This window comes from Thunnus albacares, chromosome 13, assembly GCF_914725855.1.
Source record: "Thunnus albacares chromosome 13, fThuAlb1.1, whole genome shotgun sequence".
Classification (NCBI taxonomy): Eukaryota; Metazoa; Chordata; class Actinopteri; order Scombriformes; family Scombridae; genus Thunnus; species Thunnus albacares.
In genome coordinates, this window is record NC_058118.1 from 22,459,008 (window position 1) to 22,478,766 (window position 19,759).

Below are 19,759 nucleotides of genomic sequence, written 5' to 3' on the forward strand. Positions count from 1 at the left end.
TACACTTTAATTTAAAATGTATTGATTATTTTATGTGCTTTTGTGTAGACAATGTTAAGCACTTTGTAAATATTGATTTTAAGAAGTGCTATATAAATAAAATTATTATTATTATTATCTGAGATTGATCCACACAGCCATGATGTGTACAATACCTCTTTGTACATCATCTCATTTGCAGCTTCCTGACAGTAATCAAGGTTGTAGAAGATCAAATAAACTCTGCAGAAAAGGCTTGAGAGATGTTTTGTGGCAAACAAAACGGGCTCACTGGTGAAGTTAAAGATTTGACCTCGCAATTACTGGCTGGCACTTCCTGCTGGTGTGGACGGGAGGAATGAGAGCATCCAGGATAAGTAGGATCAGCACCTTGGAGAGCACCAAGCCATTCGGTCCTGATAATAAGTGTCTGACATCCCTGGTTTTGCCCTGTCCATGGTGCTGATTTAGTCTGCATTTGTGAGCAGCACAAAATAAAGAAACACCATAAGAGTAAAGTTTGACATTTGGGAGAAACACTCCTTGCTGAGAGTTAAATTAGAAAGCAAGGCAAGTTTATTTGTGCAGCACCTTTCAACAACAAGGCAATTCAAAGTGCTTCACTTACACAAAACTACATAAAACATAAAATACATTAAGAAAAAAAAACAATGCAATATAGAAAGACACATACAAATAGGATTTAAAATGAGTAAAATAAAGTAGAAGGTAAAAGATCAGTGACTCCAGTGATTCTAACGACTGTGGTTACAACAACCAGGAACACTAATGAACCGAGTGGTATCAATGACCTTCATAACGACCCCACAGAGGTTAAAGACCTGGAACTCCCCAAGAACTGAAGAAGCCCCTTGGATGAGAGATGAAAGATCTTCAAGTATCTACAACCGAGTCCAACCCTCCTCGGATAACCATGACCTGGATGACTGAGAATCTTCACAGACACAAAGTTATGGTGCAGCTATGGTGAAGTGTGAGATATAAATAAATAGTCTCATAATTAATTTAATAAAAGGTAGCAAACAGAAATTAACATCTGCATGTGACCGGCTAACTTAGTTTAGCACAAAGACTGTAAAAACAGGAGGACACAGCTTGATTTTAAAGACACTGAATATCTAATTTCTCAATCAGCTTCATGGATGAAGTAGGAGCAGTTTTGTTTATATGTTATAGATTCCTGTGTGCTGTTTGTTTGTTTTTTTTATCTGCACTCTTCTCTCTAGTTTGAAATGAGCAGATATCTGCTGAATAAAGGTGAAGTCATGCACTTCTTTGCACCTGTATGATGACAGCGGTGGGGTTGTTTGCTTGCGTTGCCAGGCAACAGTCAATCAAATGTGACCAGGCCCCGATAATCTAGAGTCAACAGTAGAGTCAAGAATCACTGATCTAGTAGGTTTATATCTACATAAACATAAATATGTACATATGCACAATATTGGAAATGTATTAATATCCTGTATATTATGTAGCCTAGATGACTTGAGTTTAATTTTAAAGTGATTATATTGTATTTAATGTTTTTTTAAATTCCCTATCTGTATTGATTTTGTTCATTTTCTCTTTAACCACACATGTTTTCATCTTAATACTAATTTTTTTTTTGTACTTAGTCGCTGAATATTTATAGTTTGGAACATGTATGTAGTTTCCTTTTTGGGTGTTAAAATGTTTAATTTTAATGTTTTGTGTCTGCCATTAAAGATATCAATAAATTTCTTATAAATCTGATGAAAACTACAATAAATAAATAAATAAATAAAATCAGCTGAGTCAGTGTGAAACTCTTAATAAATAACTTTAACTTTGATGTGATTTTATAGAGAAATAGATCACAGTAGATACTGTATTTGAAATGTGTGAAATGTCTTTAATCTGTAACATATAAAGTGTGTAGCAGTAGTTACACATTTCTCCGCCTCTCACTCCTCCTCCTCCTCCTCAGTGTTTTTCTTCCTCTCTCTGCCTCTCTCTCTCTCTCTCTCTCCTCTTCCTCAGTGTCTCTCTTCCTCTCTCTCCTCCTCCTCCTCCTCCTCCTCCTCTTCAGTGTTTCTCTTCCTCTCTCTCTATCCTCTTCTTCAGTGTTCCTCTACTCCTCTATGCCTTTCTCTCTCTCTCTCTCTCTCTCTCTCTCTCTGCCTCACTCTCTCCTCTTCTTCTTTAGTGTTTCTCTTCCTTTCTCTGCCCCCCGCTCTCTCTCCTCCTCCTCCTCTTCCTCAGTGTTTCTCTTCCTCTCTCTCTCTCTCTCTCTCTCTGTCTCTCTCCTCCTCTTCCTCAGTGTTTCTCTTCCTCTCTCTGCCTTTCTCTCTCTCTCCCTCAGTCTTCACCCGTGTCTCTCTCCCAGCAGAGGGGTGGAGGCTGACGGCCGATGCTTTTTTTTTCTGTGAGGAGAGGATGGAGGAAAAGGGGAATTAGTGGCTATTCTTCAGGACGACTTGACAACCAGAAGCTACGAGATCAACAGAACATTTTTAATGGGAGCAAAACGGCTTAAAATGACCCGGAGAGTGAACGTTGATCTGCTGCACAAGGTAAGCACCTTTTCCCTTCAGCTGCTCCTTGTAGCGATACTGATGATGGCTTGTTTAATGTAATCGTCTATTTTATGGGGGGACGGTGGGGGTGGATAGTTACATAACAGTGCGAGGCGAGTCAGGGATTAATTAGGGGGGGGGGGGATAAGCAGTATTCAAGATAACACTCATGTCTTATGTGAATACAGCAAATGAAGTGTGGATCATCACCGGGTGACATGTTTTCAAAGGCAAAGCAAAAAGAAAACTGGAAGGTGTTTGGAGAAAATGTTCCAGGCTGTGAAGAGCCTGCAGGCCTCACATCACCACAGGACAACAGCACAGAGCAGAAAACGAGCCACAGTGGTGCACAGAGAGGCGAAACATGAACCGAGAGGCTATTATTCTTATCTGGATCACCTCCATCTCCATGACAACGGGAAATCTCTTACGTTTGCTCCCCGCTTCCTGCGGATGCACCTGATCCCTGCAAAAAAAAAAAAAAAAAAATCATCTAGCCATAGCCTGCTCGTAATAAAAAAAAGACATTATTATGCTGAAGAAGACTTTTTTTAAATATGAATTACATGTAGCCTACATTTTTAAATACGAGTAATCTCATTAAAAGGCTACAGGCTAATAAAGCAGGTAATTTCCACTGTAGAGCTAATAATCCTCTAAACAGTCACTCAGGTTTCTTCTCTCAAAAGTAAGAATATTGCTTCAGTGATGGAAAAGCACTATATTTGTGTTTCTAATCTGACCACAATTGAAATAACAGACCAATTTTACACCATTTGTCACCAAACCTAAAGGACAAAACAAATAGAATCAGGAAGCACAAATGACTTAACTAAGAAGTAGTTATATATTAATCTAAAACACCCCTTAATTAATATGAAAGTCACAGCTGGATCCAGTGTTGTGTTCTTGTTTTTGATTTACAGGTAAATCTTAAACACAAGTGATCTAATTTAAAGGCTACAGGCTAATAAAGCAGGTTATTCCTCCTGTAGAACTAATAATCTTCTAATCAGCCAATCGGGGTTCTTCTCTTAAAAGTTATCTTCAAATAGAGGAAATTAAAGGCAGAATATGGCTTCAGAAATGGAAAACCACTATTTTTGTGTCTCTAATCTGACCACAGTTGAAATTATAGACCTATTTTACACTCTTTTTTTTATTATATATTTGTCATCAAACTCAAACAACAAAATAGGTTGTGACATAACCAAATAGAGTCAGAATAAACCTCTTACTCTGATGAAGACATAATAGTGTCGAAACATGGCTCCGTTTTCACTATTAAAGGCTGCAAATCAATCAGTGTGCTCCAGTCTTTTCTCATCCAGAATCAGAATAGACTCATAATAACAACTAATATAGTTTTATCATCTAAACACCTCCTAATTAATGTATAAATTATTGATGGTTGAATTACATTAAATTAAATTTTAAACATAAGTGATCTAATTAAAAGGCTACAGGCTAATAAAGCAGGTTTGTAGAGCTAATAATTGGCTTAACAGTCACTCGAAACAACTTGTTTTAATGTATGATATAAATCTGAGTTATGGTCACATATAAAATTGAAATGTGACTTTATAGATAAAAAACACAATTGAAATTATAGACCTGTTTACTTGTCATCATACCTAAATGATGATATATTTAAATATCTATCTATCTATATATCTATATAATGTATATCTAAAAATATATAGACACTAATCACTTCAAATAACTACTTATATATCATCTAAAGCACCTGATAATTAATATAAAAGTGGTAATCCAATGTTTTATTCTAATTTTTGATGGTTGCTTCTTTTTAGGATTACAGGTTGTGAATTTAATCACTAATAAAACCACATAATCTCAGATCAATCCAATTAATCTGTAGCCTGTAATCTCAAGAAAGAGATGTTGATCTCAAATGAAACCAGTAAATAAAATCATTCATCTTAAACAAGATTATTAATTGTTTTACAGTTTGACTAGATTTATTTTAATGAGAGCAGTTTTTTCCAATGAAACACACACACACACACACACACATATATATAGATAGATAGATAGATAGATAGATAGATAGATAGATAGATAGATAGATAGATAGATAGATAGATAGATAGATAGATAGATAGATCGATCGATAGATAGATAGATATAGTGTAATAAGATGTTTTCAGTGTAATTGCAACTCCTCAAAGAGGCAGCTCTTCCAAAAATGTGTTCAGAACAGAAGCTTAAATTTGATGCTGACAAACTATGCCGATCTTGACAAATTAATGCTAAAAGCTGATAATTTGGACATGACAAGTGCATCAGACTTTGAGCCACTCAGTTATGAATATTTGAATATATGGTACAAAACGTTTTTACCGGCACATGTCCAGTTATGTTCGATATGAATTAAATTAGTCCTGCAGTTAAGACTTTGGCTGCCAGTTCAGGAAAAAGCATAAGATACATCAAGTAGATTTGTTTCTTCAGAATTTTCAAGATATCTTACCAAATATGATCAAGATTGTAACAAATATGTAGGAGCAATCGCAATAAACCTCTTTTGGAAAAAAGTCCAAAATGATTGCTTATACTGACTTACTGTCTTTATCTTCGAATATTAGGCAACAAAAACTCTCAGGATTTATGAGCAAAACAGTTCAGTAGCACATAAGCGGCAACATGGTGGTGCTAATGATGTCATTCTCTTAATAAGAGAGGCAGATGGTTAGTGAGAACCTGCTGTGTATATCACATATGACGTAACCTGTAGTAAGATTCAGATTTCAGAGGATGCATTGTAACAAACAGTTTAATATTTCAAAAAGTCTAAAAGATGGTAGACTGAAAAGTAAAGGCAACAATCTCCCGAAGATACTGGAAACTAGACAATCTGAATTGTGTTTCTAGCTCCGTCCGTTATTAATCAGCTATTAATTGGACAACAAAGGTGATTAAAATCATGTGGCAGAAAAATTACCTATTACCTGAATGTAATTCCAGTTCAGTGAACCAAAAACTGGGTGCCAACTGGGCATGGAGGCATTGACACAGTGCCACAAAACATGGCCTCCTCTTTTACAGACCACTGCTTTAACACAGGGGGGGCTGGCGCCAAAAAATGTTGTATATAAAGTTAAATCTGGCTCAGTTTTTGCTGCATCGCAATGACAAATCACTACTTTGGCGGATACTATTTTGGTATCTGAATACTTCAAGTTGGATATTTCATCATTTCACTAGAACTGAAAAAATCAGATTTGGGTCACTTCAGCATGCTCATAGAACTGGAATTACAGTGTTTCTATTGCAACTATCTACTGTTTCCATTCTTGGTCTTTTACGAACTTCCCTGATAGTTTAACACTTGAGGAGAAGATGTGATGTACTCCCAGCTGGTGATCCCACAGCAGCGCACCACCAACCAGGGTCTCTCACCGTCCACTTATCCACTCCCTTCTCCACAAACCAAATAAGACATTATAGATCCGTGAAGTACATTTTCTCTAATGCAATTTTTAGGTACTGTCCATTTGAAATGCTGGAAATAGGGAATGTTTCGCCTTTTTTATTTTGAAAACGACTTATGACTAATGTAAAATTGTTTCAGTTCAACCACTTACCTTCTTAAAAGGTCTACACAGCATCCTCACAAACATCAATTTATCAACAATAAATAAAACCCACAAGCCTTTATAAATGACTTTTAAACACTGATTACTGTAGACTTGATGGCTTAAACCCTGTGACTCCACAGTGAACTCCCAAATAGTAGCCATGGGCTTTAATTTATATAAACTGCAAAAAAACAGGCTTTTATTTGAAATTCCCTGCAGTTAAAAAGTATATTTTATTATATTTTAGTTAGCAGCCTCCTTGTTTTCTGATCTGCTCTTGTTTTAATTTCCTGTCGCTGCTCTGTGCTACCAGGCAAACTCAGCACCTCCTCCGTGTTCACATCTTGTCTTGATCATTTCAGCATAATGAACCATACGGCACTAATTTCAAAACTGTCATGTCACGTCACCACTCTTTCTTTTCACTCACATTCAGGTTAAAGGGTCAGGTCACCCAGATTAGTTCATTAGTTTCAGTATTATGTGCTCGTTCAGTGTTTCCACCTTCATTTTTCTCACTTCCCTTTTAAGGTAAGTGAGATATACAATATAGCTATTAATTTGGGTGAACGGATCCTTTAATGCTCTTAATACAGTGGATGGTTTGGCAGCCTGCATGACTTTGGATAACTGAGCTCCATCTAGCACCAAGCACCATATTAAAGGACGGAAACAACAATGGCTAATTTGCTGTATTTTCATGAATTGGTTGTTAAATATGGCTAACTTCCATCCACTGACCACCATTCTCACTTGAGCTTTAAAGAACTAGAGCAATACTATTTTAAGATTTAAAATTATTGGTATGTAACGTCTATACCACCTGCACTCAGCTGTGTGTATGACTAAAAATAGCATGTGTGTGTCCCCATGTGGCCTCAGCTCGATTTTTGCCACATCTGGATCCAGCTACCTGCCAAACAGTCTCCTCCACACAGCAGAGATAATAGAAAAGCAAAATAAAAACTACCATAATATTTTTCATCATAATAACCCCCTCAATTAACTGTTCAATTTATTCCATCATTAACTTCATGATTTTCCTCTCTGTACTAACACTACTTTTGCTAAACCCCATCCCCGGAACAACAATTATGAAATGATATCTTAGCAACCATAACTAGGCATGGCAGGTCTGTTAGCGTTATATAACTCTTTTATTGTTTCTCCAAAACCAAAAACACAACAGCAAAACAGTCAGGAATGCATTAAACTATGTGTTTATCTGCTGTAGCATAAGTTGCCAATGTCAGGGTTTTCAGGTTATGTTAGAACAAGCCCCTTTCAGCAATTAGTTAAATCTGCATTAACTATTTTCTTACGTTAACATTAACATTAGCATGCCCAACTCACTGGCTCACAGTGCCATGCCAGTGGTCTGACAGCTCATCATTCCAAACTCAAATAGTTTCGAAACACTTCCCATTGGACCGAAAACCCTTTAGTCCGACGGCCCTTATCTGGAAAACAAAAGCCCACTGCTCCGATGGCCCGTTGATCTGAAAATACACACTCTCCCTGGAGTTTTTTGCCCTTAGTGTATTTTGACTTGCAAACATGAAGATGACATTTACAAAATACTTGCTTTTTAGTGCATTTATTGCATACTAATCCTAATCCTAACCAAAAAGGCGACAGAAATAGCCTAAAATCAGAATGCCTAACCATAAATACTAGTAGTCTGTTCATCAACCCCCTGCTGATTCAGCACCATGGACAGGGCCGGCAGTCACTGAATTCCAACAACTCCAGAGTGTGTATTTTCGGAGCAACAGGCCTTTGGAGCAATGGGTGTTTGTTTTCGGGATAACGGGCTGTCAGACTAATTGGCTTTCAGTTCAATGGGACATTTTTTGAACTATTGGGGTTTTGGAATAATGGGCCTTTGAACCCATAGGCAGTCCCAAGGCTCACTAGCTACATTAGTAACCTAATCTTTAGCTTTTGCCTTGCATTAGCAGCACACATGACCTATTTTTAAGCTTGGTGATTGGCTGTATCTTTCTGAAATGTATCTCGGGAGTCGTAGTTAACTTCTACCCCGAATTTTTATGTACATAGTCTTGTACCTTCAACTTTTTACTAAAGAACCAGATATATTTAAATGCAGTTGTTCATCTTTTGTACTGATGATTTAACTGGGAGAGTGTCCTGCTGATCCAAGCTGTATAGAAGCACTCTGTGAGTGGGCTAATGTAGCATTGTATATGGGATAATGAATGGATTTGTACTTCCCAAACCAGGGACACCCAAAATAGTCTTTCCATTGATTTTGTATGTACTCTTGCCATTTCTAAAATTCACTTTTCAATCTATCTGAACACGCTTTAGCTCTGTTTTGTTCTCCACCAACTCCTGATAGAAATATCGGATTCTTTAGCAGCTGAATGCGCCACTATGTTCACCAGCTCGCAGTTTTGTCTGTCTCCGTCTGTCTAGTGTACAGTCATTCCTGAGAGCTTGTTTTGCTTTAAAAAAAAAAAAAAAAGCTGCCAAACATGTGAGAGTGAAACAAAACAAAAGTAAAAAGGGCCATAGAAGGAAAATGATGACCTTAAAGGCTCTTTAGAGCTGAGAGGAGCTGCAGTGTCAGGTGAAAATTTTCTGTGGTTTCATCACTTTTCATCACCTTTCATTTACAAGTACTTATTTGATCCATTGTTAATATAAAAATATCAACTATAGCAGCTTTAATTACTGTAAATGCTTGCCTATATCCTGTAAGAGCCAATATGACACTAGTAAAAATTAAAACTGTTGTTGTTCTAGTGGCTTTTATTGTGTCTTTACTGTCAGTATCATTATAACATGCTCTACATACACAGATATTCATCTGTCGAAGCCAAAAATACCACATATGTCATAAAAGACAGCTTTATGCACAAAGAAAGATACAGTATTTGTTCTTCCTCAGGCTCTCTGAAACTGGATGAAACAGACAAATGTTATCCAATGCTGCGGCCTCATCCAGTACATTCCTGCTATATTGTGAGCACTTGGTAGACTGAGCTGTGCGTTGTCATGGAAACCAGCGCTGCTCAAGCTCATAATATTCCCCTGTGAATGGAGAGCAGAACGGCTTCAACACAGCCATTTGTTCCAGTGGTAAAAACACTGATGGTGGCTCAAGACTATGAGCATAGTAAAAGAAATCCGTTCTGATCTCAGGACGGTCTGCAACTCAGAAACAAAAACTCTGCTGCATGTGACAGAAAGATCACTAATTGAATAACAATCCTACTCTGTGTTTCACAGGCGCTAAATTTAGTTTTCCCAAGGGGTAGTCCAACATAGCTCCTGAAGGAACATGTTCTGACAAGCACACATACACAGTTTCCATCGCTTCAGAGGACATTGCATAACATTAACCTTACTTTAACCTTAAACTGAGTCTTCACCTTCAAATTTAATGATTTACATTATGGGGACATGAATTTTGTCCCCACAGTGTCAGTAATACCTGATAGACCCACACACACAGTGCACTAAAAGGTTCGTACAACATTACAATATGAATTACATCTTGACTGCACCATTACATTATGTCAAACAAAGTTACAGCAGATTTCAATTTGCTTTAACTGATTTTTGGCCACATGGGGGGAAGTATGAACAACCTGTAAATATGACAAACTTGTTTGCAAACATAGAAAGACATTATTACATTACAATATAATTATGTTGCTATTTAAAGCTGCCTTGGTTGATTTTTTTTAGCCACTGGAAACAAGCTCTAAACCCAACACTGATATATTATCACCTCTAAAAGTTATTATAGTGAACATGTTAGCAAACAGTTGCTCATTTACACATCTTAAAAAACACACAGCATTGTTGCTAAATGCTCTCCTATGTTCACCAGCTAGTTGCTAATTTTGTCCATCTGTCATTCGATACGCAGTAGCATACAGTCATTTTATAGAGCTTTTTCAATGAAAACAGCTGCCTACCTCGCATCTAGAAATCACTTTGAACAAAGCAGTTAAGTTGCAGGCCGTAAAGCCAAAACATTAAACTGAAACTCTCTCTAGAGTTGAGGTGAGCTGCAGAGTAAATTGATAAAAACCTGTGCATTCATCACTACGAGTTACCCTTTCACATACTAGTAGTTATTTTATCGACTGTTATATTTGTTTTGTCTTATACTGCAATGACTCATGATGGTTGATCTGAAACTTTCATTGTACTTTACCACAGATATGTTCATTCATTATGTAGTTATTTTGTCTTTTGGTGATCTATGGTGTTTGGAAGTTGTTTTGGAATTGCACATTTGACCCACAATAATACCTGTTTGATTGTATATCTGTATGTAGTCCTGTAAATGTATTTAGGTTTTGCTTTTTGGGGAAGGGGCCCGGTGAGGTTTTCAGTGAGGCAGGTCTGAGGACGCCTCTGATTACAGGTAGTCACTTGATGCACCTGTTGGAAATTAGTTAATTGACACTCATTGTTGCTGTAAAGATAAAAAGGACTCAACCATAAAACTGAAGGATGATTGCACACTGAAGAAGGTGTAGCGGAAATGGAGAAAACTAAATAAAATAAAACTGTTAGGGACCGAATAGCAAGGCACATGATGCAGGTTTTTGTAATTTCAAAGAGTTGGGTTTTTCATTTACCCCAAAAAGTAATTGTGGTTAAATTGGGCCCTAAAACAGGTCAACAATCAAATTTTGACAGGCTCTCTCCCCAGACCCACCTTGCTGTTGCAGGACGTTGATATAGTCCAGGGCCCAGGTGCAGGTATTTAATAGTAATGGATCAGTCAATCTTTTACATGGCCAGACGTCCGCCTAATCAACCGCGGTAACTCAAAGGATAGAAAATTATATTAGTACAATTTAAAGATAACAGAACTTAAGAATCGACAATACAAAATTAACTAAATGTGCACAGTTCATCTAGAAATTATGCATGTCAAAAATAGGAGCAGGAATAATCTAATTGATTTGTGGTTGCGAACCCTGTTTTTGTGCTTTGAACAATAATATAAAAATATTTATTAAAGCAGTTTTAACCTTTAATTTTCTTGCCACAACAGATCAGTATCAATATCATCTAAAATATCATGAGACACCACCAGGAAGGCCAGGACACAATTTATCTCAAAACTCTGCTTTGACACTGTTTCCAATGCTCTATTTGTCTTAAATAGACAATTATTCTTCCAATGCCCAACCTGAGTACCCACAGAATCAGCAGCTAATAGGAGCATTACAACCTTAATTCAGTGTTACACATTCACTTTACACTGCGTGACTTACTGTGACAAAGTGGAGCTTTCTTTCGGCAGTGTGGGTGGTGTAGAGTTTTCTTTTGGCCTTACTGTAGCTGCACAATTTCATGCAATTTCATACTGGGCTCCACTACTGAACACTGTACACGACTCATTTCTGGTTTCCTGTACGTACTCAGGAGTACTGTGCTGAGACTACGACAGAGTAGGAGGTCTATTGTTTATAATATTATCTGTGTGCTTTTGTTGCTGCCACTCAATCTGAATCTCAAGTGACTCTAATATAGCATCAAGCTGCGTATTTCTCCTTGCCACTCTGCAACATTCTGCACAGTCTCTATCCTTCTTCTTTAACCTAATCCTTCACACAATCCATCAGTTTGTTATCTCCTCTCCATTGCTGCACTTCTTCCTCCTCCCATTGCTTCAGGATTACTGTTACTGTAAATAGACCTGTTCCTTTCAATATGTATCTTGTATCAAAGCAGATGGATGGTGATATGATGGGAATCATAATTAGTGCTTGAAATGGACTGATACCCAACATGATTTTACACTTTTATACACTGATATCTTTACATTTAGCATCTCAGATTTTTATATTTTATGACAGTTTTACTGCTATTCTATTTTGTTGATTTTATTCCTGTATGTTGGTTTTATCATGTAGTTTCTGTAAAGCACTTTGTAATGTTGGTTTGATAAGTGCCACACAAATAAACTTTATTTTTAGAGCAGAGTAGAATAAAGTTTTAATGTCCCAGAGGGGCAATTTTGCTCACAGACAGCGGACCATAATGATAAATACAAAAAGAATACGACAATTTGTAAAAACACACGAGAACACACGTCAACGCCAACGTCTCTGCTGTCAATATCACGTGTCGCCAAAACCATCAGAGGAAGCAGTGAAAGAACAGAAGCCAGAAATCACATCCACAGCTTGTAACAGACCAAATCACATTTTGTTTAGAAAGCTGATGGAATAAAAGACATCATGTACCTGTTTATGTCACCTCTAGGGAGATAAAAGGAAGGAAATTTACACCAGTGACTTTACGGCACATATTCACAATTTTACCAGCAGGTTTCTTTATTATTTTGATGTATGACTTTGTATTATTTTGCATTACTGAAGTCATGTGGGGACGCCAGCCTCATGGGGACTGTGGGGGTATATTTTACGTCCCAGTGTCCACACTCAGTTTTAAACCAGCTGCCTGTGTACGCTGTATGACCTACTGTACTGTACTGCTTTGTTCAGTGTTGCAAGTTTTGACACCAAATAGCTCAATCAGTGGCAAAAGTAGTCCAAGTTTTGGAAAAGGGTGTATTTTTCATCTAACACATGTATGAATGAAATATTGTTTTCATGACATTTTGTTAATACTTTTAAAACAATGTAAGACAAGTTTATTTATACCTTTAAGCAACAAGGCAATTCAAAGTACTTATATAAAACATAAAAAAAGATGTAAAAGAAACACAAGACATAATAAAAATACACATTTAAATAAAATTATGTAAGAATTAATGTAAGATACTTAACAACAGAAATTGCCATTATTGGGTTTTGTTACAGGTAAAGACTTTCTGTCCCTCCTCTCGTCCTCGTCATGTTCTGTTGTTGAATACAAGAGGGAAAATGAAGTGTCCTAAGACGCATCTACGCTCTTTTGTGTTATTGGTGTAAGTTTAAGCAAACCCATGACAGTAATGTTTGGGTAACATTAATGTTACAGCCTCTACACAACAAAGGCCCACTCAAACACACAGTAGACCGTAGCTAAATACATATCAGTGAAACAGAAAATGTCTTCTATTAAATGGCAAGTTTTTATCACAGCTTGAACAGGAAAAATAGGAATAAGCAAAAAAGAAGAAAAATGACATTTCTTCTTATCACTCATCAGTTATTATGTGTTAAGCCTAAATAACTAACACCTTGTCAATTTCTTCTTCTTCAATTCACAGCAGTAGATGCAGTGAAGGCATCCCTATCAATCTCCATTATACCTATTCTAGTTTGAGATGAAGAAGAGCAGATTTATTGTAATGAAGCTTGTGACTTTTCATTGTTGGAAACTGCCCAAATGGTGCAAAAAGTAGCCAAAAATTCAACAAGCTGTCCAAAATCATTTTTACTCACCCAGTCAAATAAAAAATTGCCAAAGTGGACCGAAAACCATTGTGGAGTGGATCAGGAGCTCCATGTTACATCCAACAGCTCCTGTAAAGTTTCCATCATCTTTTTCTGTCAAAGTACTGCACTCAGAATCAGTGAAAACACAACAAGGTTTGTGCACTTAATATTCTTACTAATTACCACCATGTGGCCTCTCTTATAGGCTTGAATCCATCTAGAAACCCCATGGAGCAGGATGTGGAGAGCCCAGCCACCATCAGACAACCCAAGTTGCCAAAGCAGGCCCGTGAGAACCTGCCTAAACAGCTGGAAGAAATGGACAGAGCAAAGAGGATCCAGCGGTACGTCCAGAAAGACGGGAAGTGCAACGTCCATCATGGGAATGTCCGAGAGACATACCGGTATCTGACGGACATATTCACCACGCTGGTAGATCTCAAATGGAGGTTCAACCTCTTTATCTTTGTCCTGGTCTACACGGTCACATGGCTCTTCTTTGGCTTCATGTGGTGGCTTATTGCGTACCTTCGGGGTGATCTAGACCACTTAGCAGACAACCAGTGGACTCCGTGTGTCAATAACCTCAATGGGTTTGTATCAGCCTTTCTGTTCTCCATTGAGACAGAGACCACTATTGGTTATGGATACAGAGTCATCACGGACAAATGCCCTGAGGGGATAGTTCTGCTTTTAGTTCAGTCGGTGCTGGGATCTATCGTGAATGCCTTCATGGTGGGCTGCATGTTTGTCAAGATCTCGCAGCCTAAGAAGCGAGCAGAGACACTAGTGTTTTCCACCAACGCGGTCATCTCAATGAGAGATGGACGGCTGTGCCTGATGTTCAGAGTTGGAGACCTCCGAAACTCGCACATCGTTGAGGCTTCTATCAGGGCCAAGCTAATCAAGTCTAAACAGACCAAGGAAGGGGAGTTCATCCCTTTGAACCAGACGGACATAAACGTGGGTTATAACACGGGAGACGACAGGCTCTTCCTCGTGTCGCCGCTCATCATCTGCCATGAAATAAACCAGAACAGCCCCTTCTGGGAGATCTCACAAGCCCACCTGGCCAAGGAGGAGCTTGAAATTGTCGTGATTCTGGAGGGGATGGTGGAGGCCACAGGTGAGTCGTCAGATTCATGAAGTCAGAGGTGTTCTGACCAAAAGTATTTATGATATCTAAGTATAGATGAGGTCTGTACAGTCCAGACAGTGTATACAATCATTATATTGAAATCTTTATTTATAGTCACCCACGATACAAAGTGTTTCAAGTGCTATGGCAGCAAATTAAAACAGCGAAACCATAGAATCATTAGATTTTAGACTCTGTCGTTGTCCAAAAACTATTAAAAAGACATCAGTGAGCCACACTGCTGCACTGGGTGACATGTTCCTTCACCATGAAGATTATGGTCACATTAGTTTGTTAAGGAACAGCTCCAAAGACTAATAACAGTGATCAAATTTTCAGTATCATATCACAACCTCTTGACTTTGTACTACATTTTAAATTTCTCAAAGAACTTCAGTATAAAGTCAAAGTCGTCATTGTTGGTTCAGCTCCACAAACGAGAGTTGTTGGACATAAGAAAAATATTGAAAATTGTCAACCATATCCTTTAAAGGAATGTTTAAAACTATGAATTATTAGTAATTTGAGTTATTTACAGCAGCAAACATATATTTTAAGTGAAAAAGATACAATTGCTTTACATGTAAATAATCCGTATTACTGTTTTCTGTTGCATTTGTGTGAATGAAAATTGAAACAATATTTTTTACAACCATGAACTGCTGTCAGCAAAAATGAACCAAAATTAACTTGGACTCCAGAGGGCTGGTTAAAATAAATATATATAAAGACGGTTGTAAACGCTGAGAGTAGTGTTGAGGGAATTTTCTCAGCTGAGACAAGATGATCTGCAAGCTGCTCAGCAGGGAGCAGCAGAACCGAAACCTCTGGACGGGCAACAACTGGTAGAGGAAATGTGGGTAAAAAGAGAGATTTAGATTTAGAGAATCATAAGCATACACTTCCCAAACACATATATTAGGAACAACAGGCTCGAGCACATTCAATCACACCCCCTCCCCGGGGCCCAATTTTCCAAAACAAAAACATGTCCAATCAGATAATGCTGGATATCTAGTATGAGATCATTTGTCTCACTATCAGCTATAATAAAATGAGCCAATTACATAATGTCTGAGTGGCATAAGTGGACGTGTTTTGAAGCTGGAGATTCACAGAGGACTCAGTTTCCTCCAGACAGCTGCGTCTAAAGAGCTCACTGATTTATATCAAAAGTAAATGGCATCGGAAAACAATTAAAAGCCACTGTTTTGTAGTGTTAGGATAACTGTGGAAGAATGGATGATAGAGGGACTCAAGAAAGCATATGTGCACTGACAAATTATTCATGTCAGTCATGTTCAAAACTAAAAAGCCAGAGCCATCATGTTTCATTTCACTTCTCGGATTAGAAGTTTGCAACGTATGATGCATCATAATACAAAGAAATCCAGAAGCGTTGAGTCAAGAGCAGCTGGACTTGTTGTAGTTTCTTGAAGACGTTTCATCCAAAAAGCTTCTTTAGTTCTGTCTGACTGGTGGGGAGCTCCCAGATATTTAACCTCTGTAGGGTCACATGTGGTCATAAGTATAGTAGCCCTGAGGTGCAAAACACAACAACAAAACTGATAACACCACAACATTTCAGAAAACCCTGCACTATAAATACAGCAATGCGTGAAAAACGGCAGTCCTCCCATTCATTTGAATGGGAGCAGAATTCTTACGCTGCAGGGGTTGGGACTACATAGGGCTCAGCATAACAACTGCAGCAGCCACCAAGAAGTTGAACCTGACTCAACTTTTGCCAAAACGCAACCCAACGTCATGCTGTGGTGGCAAATCACATCGATGCAAGTGCACATTCCTGGTGGATTACTTTGTAATGTGAACCCCTTACTCGACTGTTTACCTCCTGATCACTGCGACGAAAGATAAAACAGTTGCCACCATGAAAACTTGCCGGAGTTTTAAAATCCTGTCTTTTAGTTAAACAAACTTCTGCACAGTGTCCTTAAATGCATAATCTGTAATTCCAACTCGACTTCCTGGGTCGTATTTCATTGTCTCACCGGTACCTCAAACAACATGCTCCAACCACCGAAGCCCCCGTGTCATAGTGTCAAACTTTTCATGTCTGTCATGTGATAGTCTTAAGTATAGTGGTCCTGAGGTGCAAAACATAACAAAATTGGACAAAACACAACATTTCAGAAAACAGAAAAGGTAGAGCCAACAATTCTTGTCTGTGAGTCACATGAATTCATGTGTGAACTGAAGAAGCCTTCTGGATGAAATGTCTTCATAAATCTACATCAAGTCCAGTTGCTCTTGACTCAGCGCTTTTGGATGTACCATGACCTGACCTGGAAGACTCATCGCAGACCTTTGCCTTAACTTTAGCCTATTAAGCTTTCTCATCTTGCTAATATTGTCAAGTAAAGTCAAGTCCAGACTCCAGTTGGGCTGCAGGCTTTGCTTCATTACTTTGCTTCAACCATAAATGAAGCAGGCCACTATTTACTGTCTGTGGATAAGACATCAAGTACATTTCTAGTCTTGTAGTGTAACACAGAGGATACGTTCATTTTTATGGGTCATTTTTTGCCACATGATTATTAACTAAAGCTGCTGCCACTCTGTTATTATGACATCTGCCCTCAGATACAGCCCTAAAACTGTTTTATAAATCAATTTTATTCTTGAAACAATTAAAAGAAATTAACAAACAAAACATATGCATATAAACACATACACAACAGTGCTGCAAAAAAATGGCCCATGATTGAGCCTAATTTCTGATCCCTGCAGTGGAATATAGCTCCCAATGTGGTTGCCTGAAAACTGCTGACAGAAATCTGAGGGACAAACATTTGAAAAGCTGGACAAATAAAACCACAAATAGCTGCATGCATAGATACCACAGGGAGAAAGTAGGAAAATATGTTTGTTTTTTCGTTATTTGGATGAACTGAACCTTTGAGGTAGCCCAAACTGCAGTTTTCCCATAAATGTTTACACCTCAACCTTTAATCTTTAATGTTTCAGGCATGACGTGCCAGGCCAGAAGTTCATACGTCAGCAGTGAGATCAAGTGGGGCTACCGCTTCACACCAGTCCTGACTCTGGAGGACGGCTTCTATGAGGTGGACTACAACAGTTTCCACGATATCTACGAAACTAACACACCCGCCTGCAGTGCCAAAGAGCTAGCCGATATGACCAACCGCACCCGCTTGCCCCTCACCTGGTCGCTGGCCAGTAAGCTGAGCCAGCAGGGGCTGCCAGAGTCTGAGCAGGAGGGTCAGGAGACAAAGACCAGCCTGGACAACCAGGGTAAGAGCCAGCAGACGGAGAGGAACGGGGACATTGCCAACGTAGAGAGTGAGTCTAAAGTGTAGCGAGTGTGATAATAAAGGAAAGAAAGAAATACGGGATGGACACAAGTGCTTGCAGAGCACAGGTCAGAATTTGAGGCACTAAATGAGGACCAACGAGCACAGTAGACCAAGTATCCCTGCACCAAGAACCGCTTCTTCTCAGTGATTCACAGTTACCCCAAAAACAACAAAACATCTAGACATGTGGCCCACCGCTGAACTGAAAACCCTTTGCGGCAAGTGCATGTTTCAAATATAATGTGATGTCCTCCTGATCCTGATGAGATTCCTATTATTTTTTCTATTAAAATATTCTTAGGGGCATTTGCATAAGTATTTTTGTATATACTATAAAATGTTTTGAATTCTTTGTTTTGTTGCGGTGTGAATATTTGACAGATGTTTGATACTAATTCATTTAGGTTAGTTCTGTATATATATTATATGCCTTACTGTATGTATAAAGCTTTCATTATTTGTTTTCCAGAAATATATAAGCATGTATAAACATTATCTGCAGTTTATTTATCTTGTATTGTGTATATACTGTATGATGATAATGATATAAGAAACACACATCTCAATGGATGCAAACTCTAGTCTAAACCAATGACAAATTCTTCCCCAAATGATAAATGTATGTTCAAGGTGGTACTACAATATAATTCCTTGAGAAGCCATGACTTGCTGTTTGCAGCTGAGTGACTTCAGACAACGGCCCTTTAAAACTGCATTTTGTCACTTTTGCACATTGGAGACCTCTGGTGGAGAGAGTCAGTTGCTATTTCAGTCTCCAAAAATCCTTCACATGTCACCTAACAGTATCAAAAATAAATAAATAATAAATTTCACATTGACTTGATTAAGTTTTTTTATTTCTGAAGTTACTGAATGTAATTTTTTTTATTGTCATTATTGAATCTTTCAAATTATTCTGATGTTTTTTTGTTGTTGACAGTTTTGTACAAAGTATAAACAGTCATTGCAATAATATGTGATGCAACTATTCTGACATCTGTCCAAAATCTTCATGTTTTGGGCTTCATCTGTGACCTCACTGATGATGTCACAGTTCAGATTGAATTACAGAATTTTAGCCTCTTGTACAGTTTATGATGTCACAGTTCGGAACAGTGAGCTCATGTGACATCACACGGGAGTTTATAAAGAACTCTGGGGTTCGGGTCAGGGTATCTGCACCAGGCTGCTGGTGGGCAGGTGCTTCACAGAGACTGAGGCGGCATCTTGGGAGCCAATAAATGGGCGGCACATTCATCCTTAGTTCTGTTTCGTTTCGGAGGTGGAGTGCCTGCAAAGCATCTCTCCTCCAGTCGTCCTGAACAGAGGCTCTGACCGGCTCTCCTCCGAGAAACAGAGCTACCAACTCTGCTCCATGAGAGGGAAGGAGGGAAGGGATGTGGGAATGGGTAGGTGGGTGGGTAAACAAAACAAAAAACAAACAAATGTCACAGACAGATGCCACTGATGATGTCACAGTTCACATTCAATTGTGGGCCATTTTCTGTGTGACCTCTCATATGATGTCACCAGTTCAGACCAGTTCAGTCTGTTGTGAGACCTCACCGATGATCCCACAATGCAAATATTTTGGCACGTTCATGTCATATCAGAGTTATCGTTATTATGGGTTTCTGACTTGTAAAAAGCATTCATGTCAACCTCCAAATGGTAATTACTAAATGGAAACGGGGATCAGCTCAGAAATCACATTCATGTTTCTCTCACTTCACTGTATTTATTCTTTTCCTTTCTCTCGGTT

At 38.3% G+C, this 19,759-nt stretch overlaps 1 protein-coding gene across 1 annotated transcript; it reads left to right on the forward strand.

The window, feature by feature from the left end:
- Positions 1–2,282: 2,282 nt before the first annotated feature.
- Positions 2,283–18,836, forward strand: kcnj6 (potassium inwardly rectifying channel subfamily J member 6). The gene is made up of 3 exons (XM_044370423.1): positions 2,283–2,534; positions 13,727–14,647; positions 17,648–18,836. Exons 2-3 carry the CDS (start codon positions 13,750–13,752, stop codon positions 17,998–18,000), a joined length of 1,251 nt encoding a protein of 416 aa, XP_044226358.1. The 5' UTR covers positions 2,283–2,534; positions 13,727–13,749; the 3' UTR covers positions 18,001–18,836.
- The last annotated feature ends 923 nt before the right edge of the window (positions 18,837–19,759 follow it).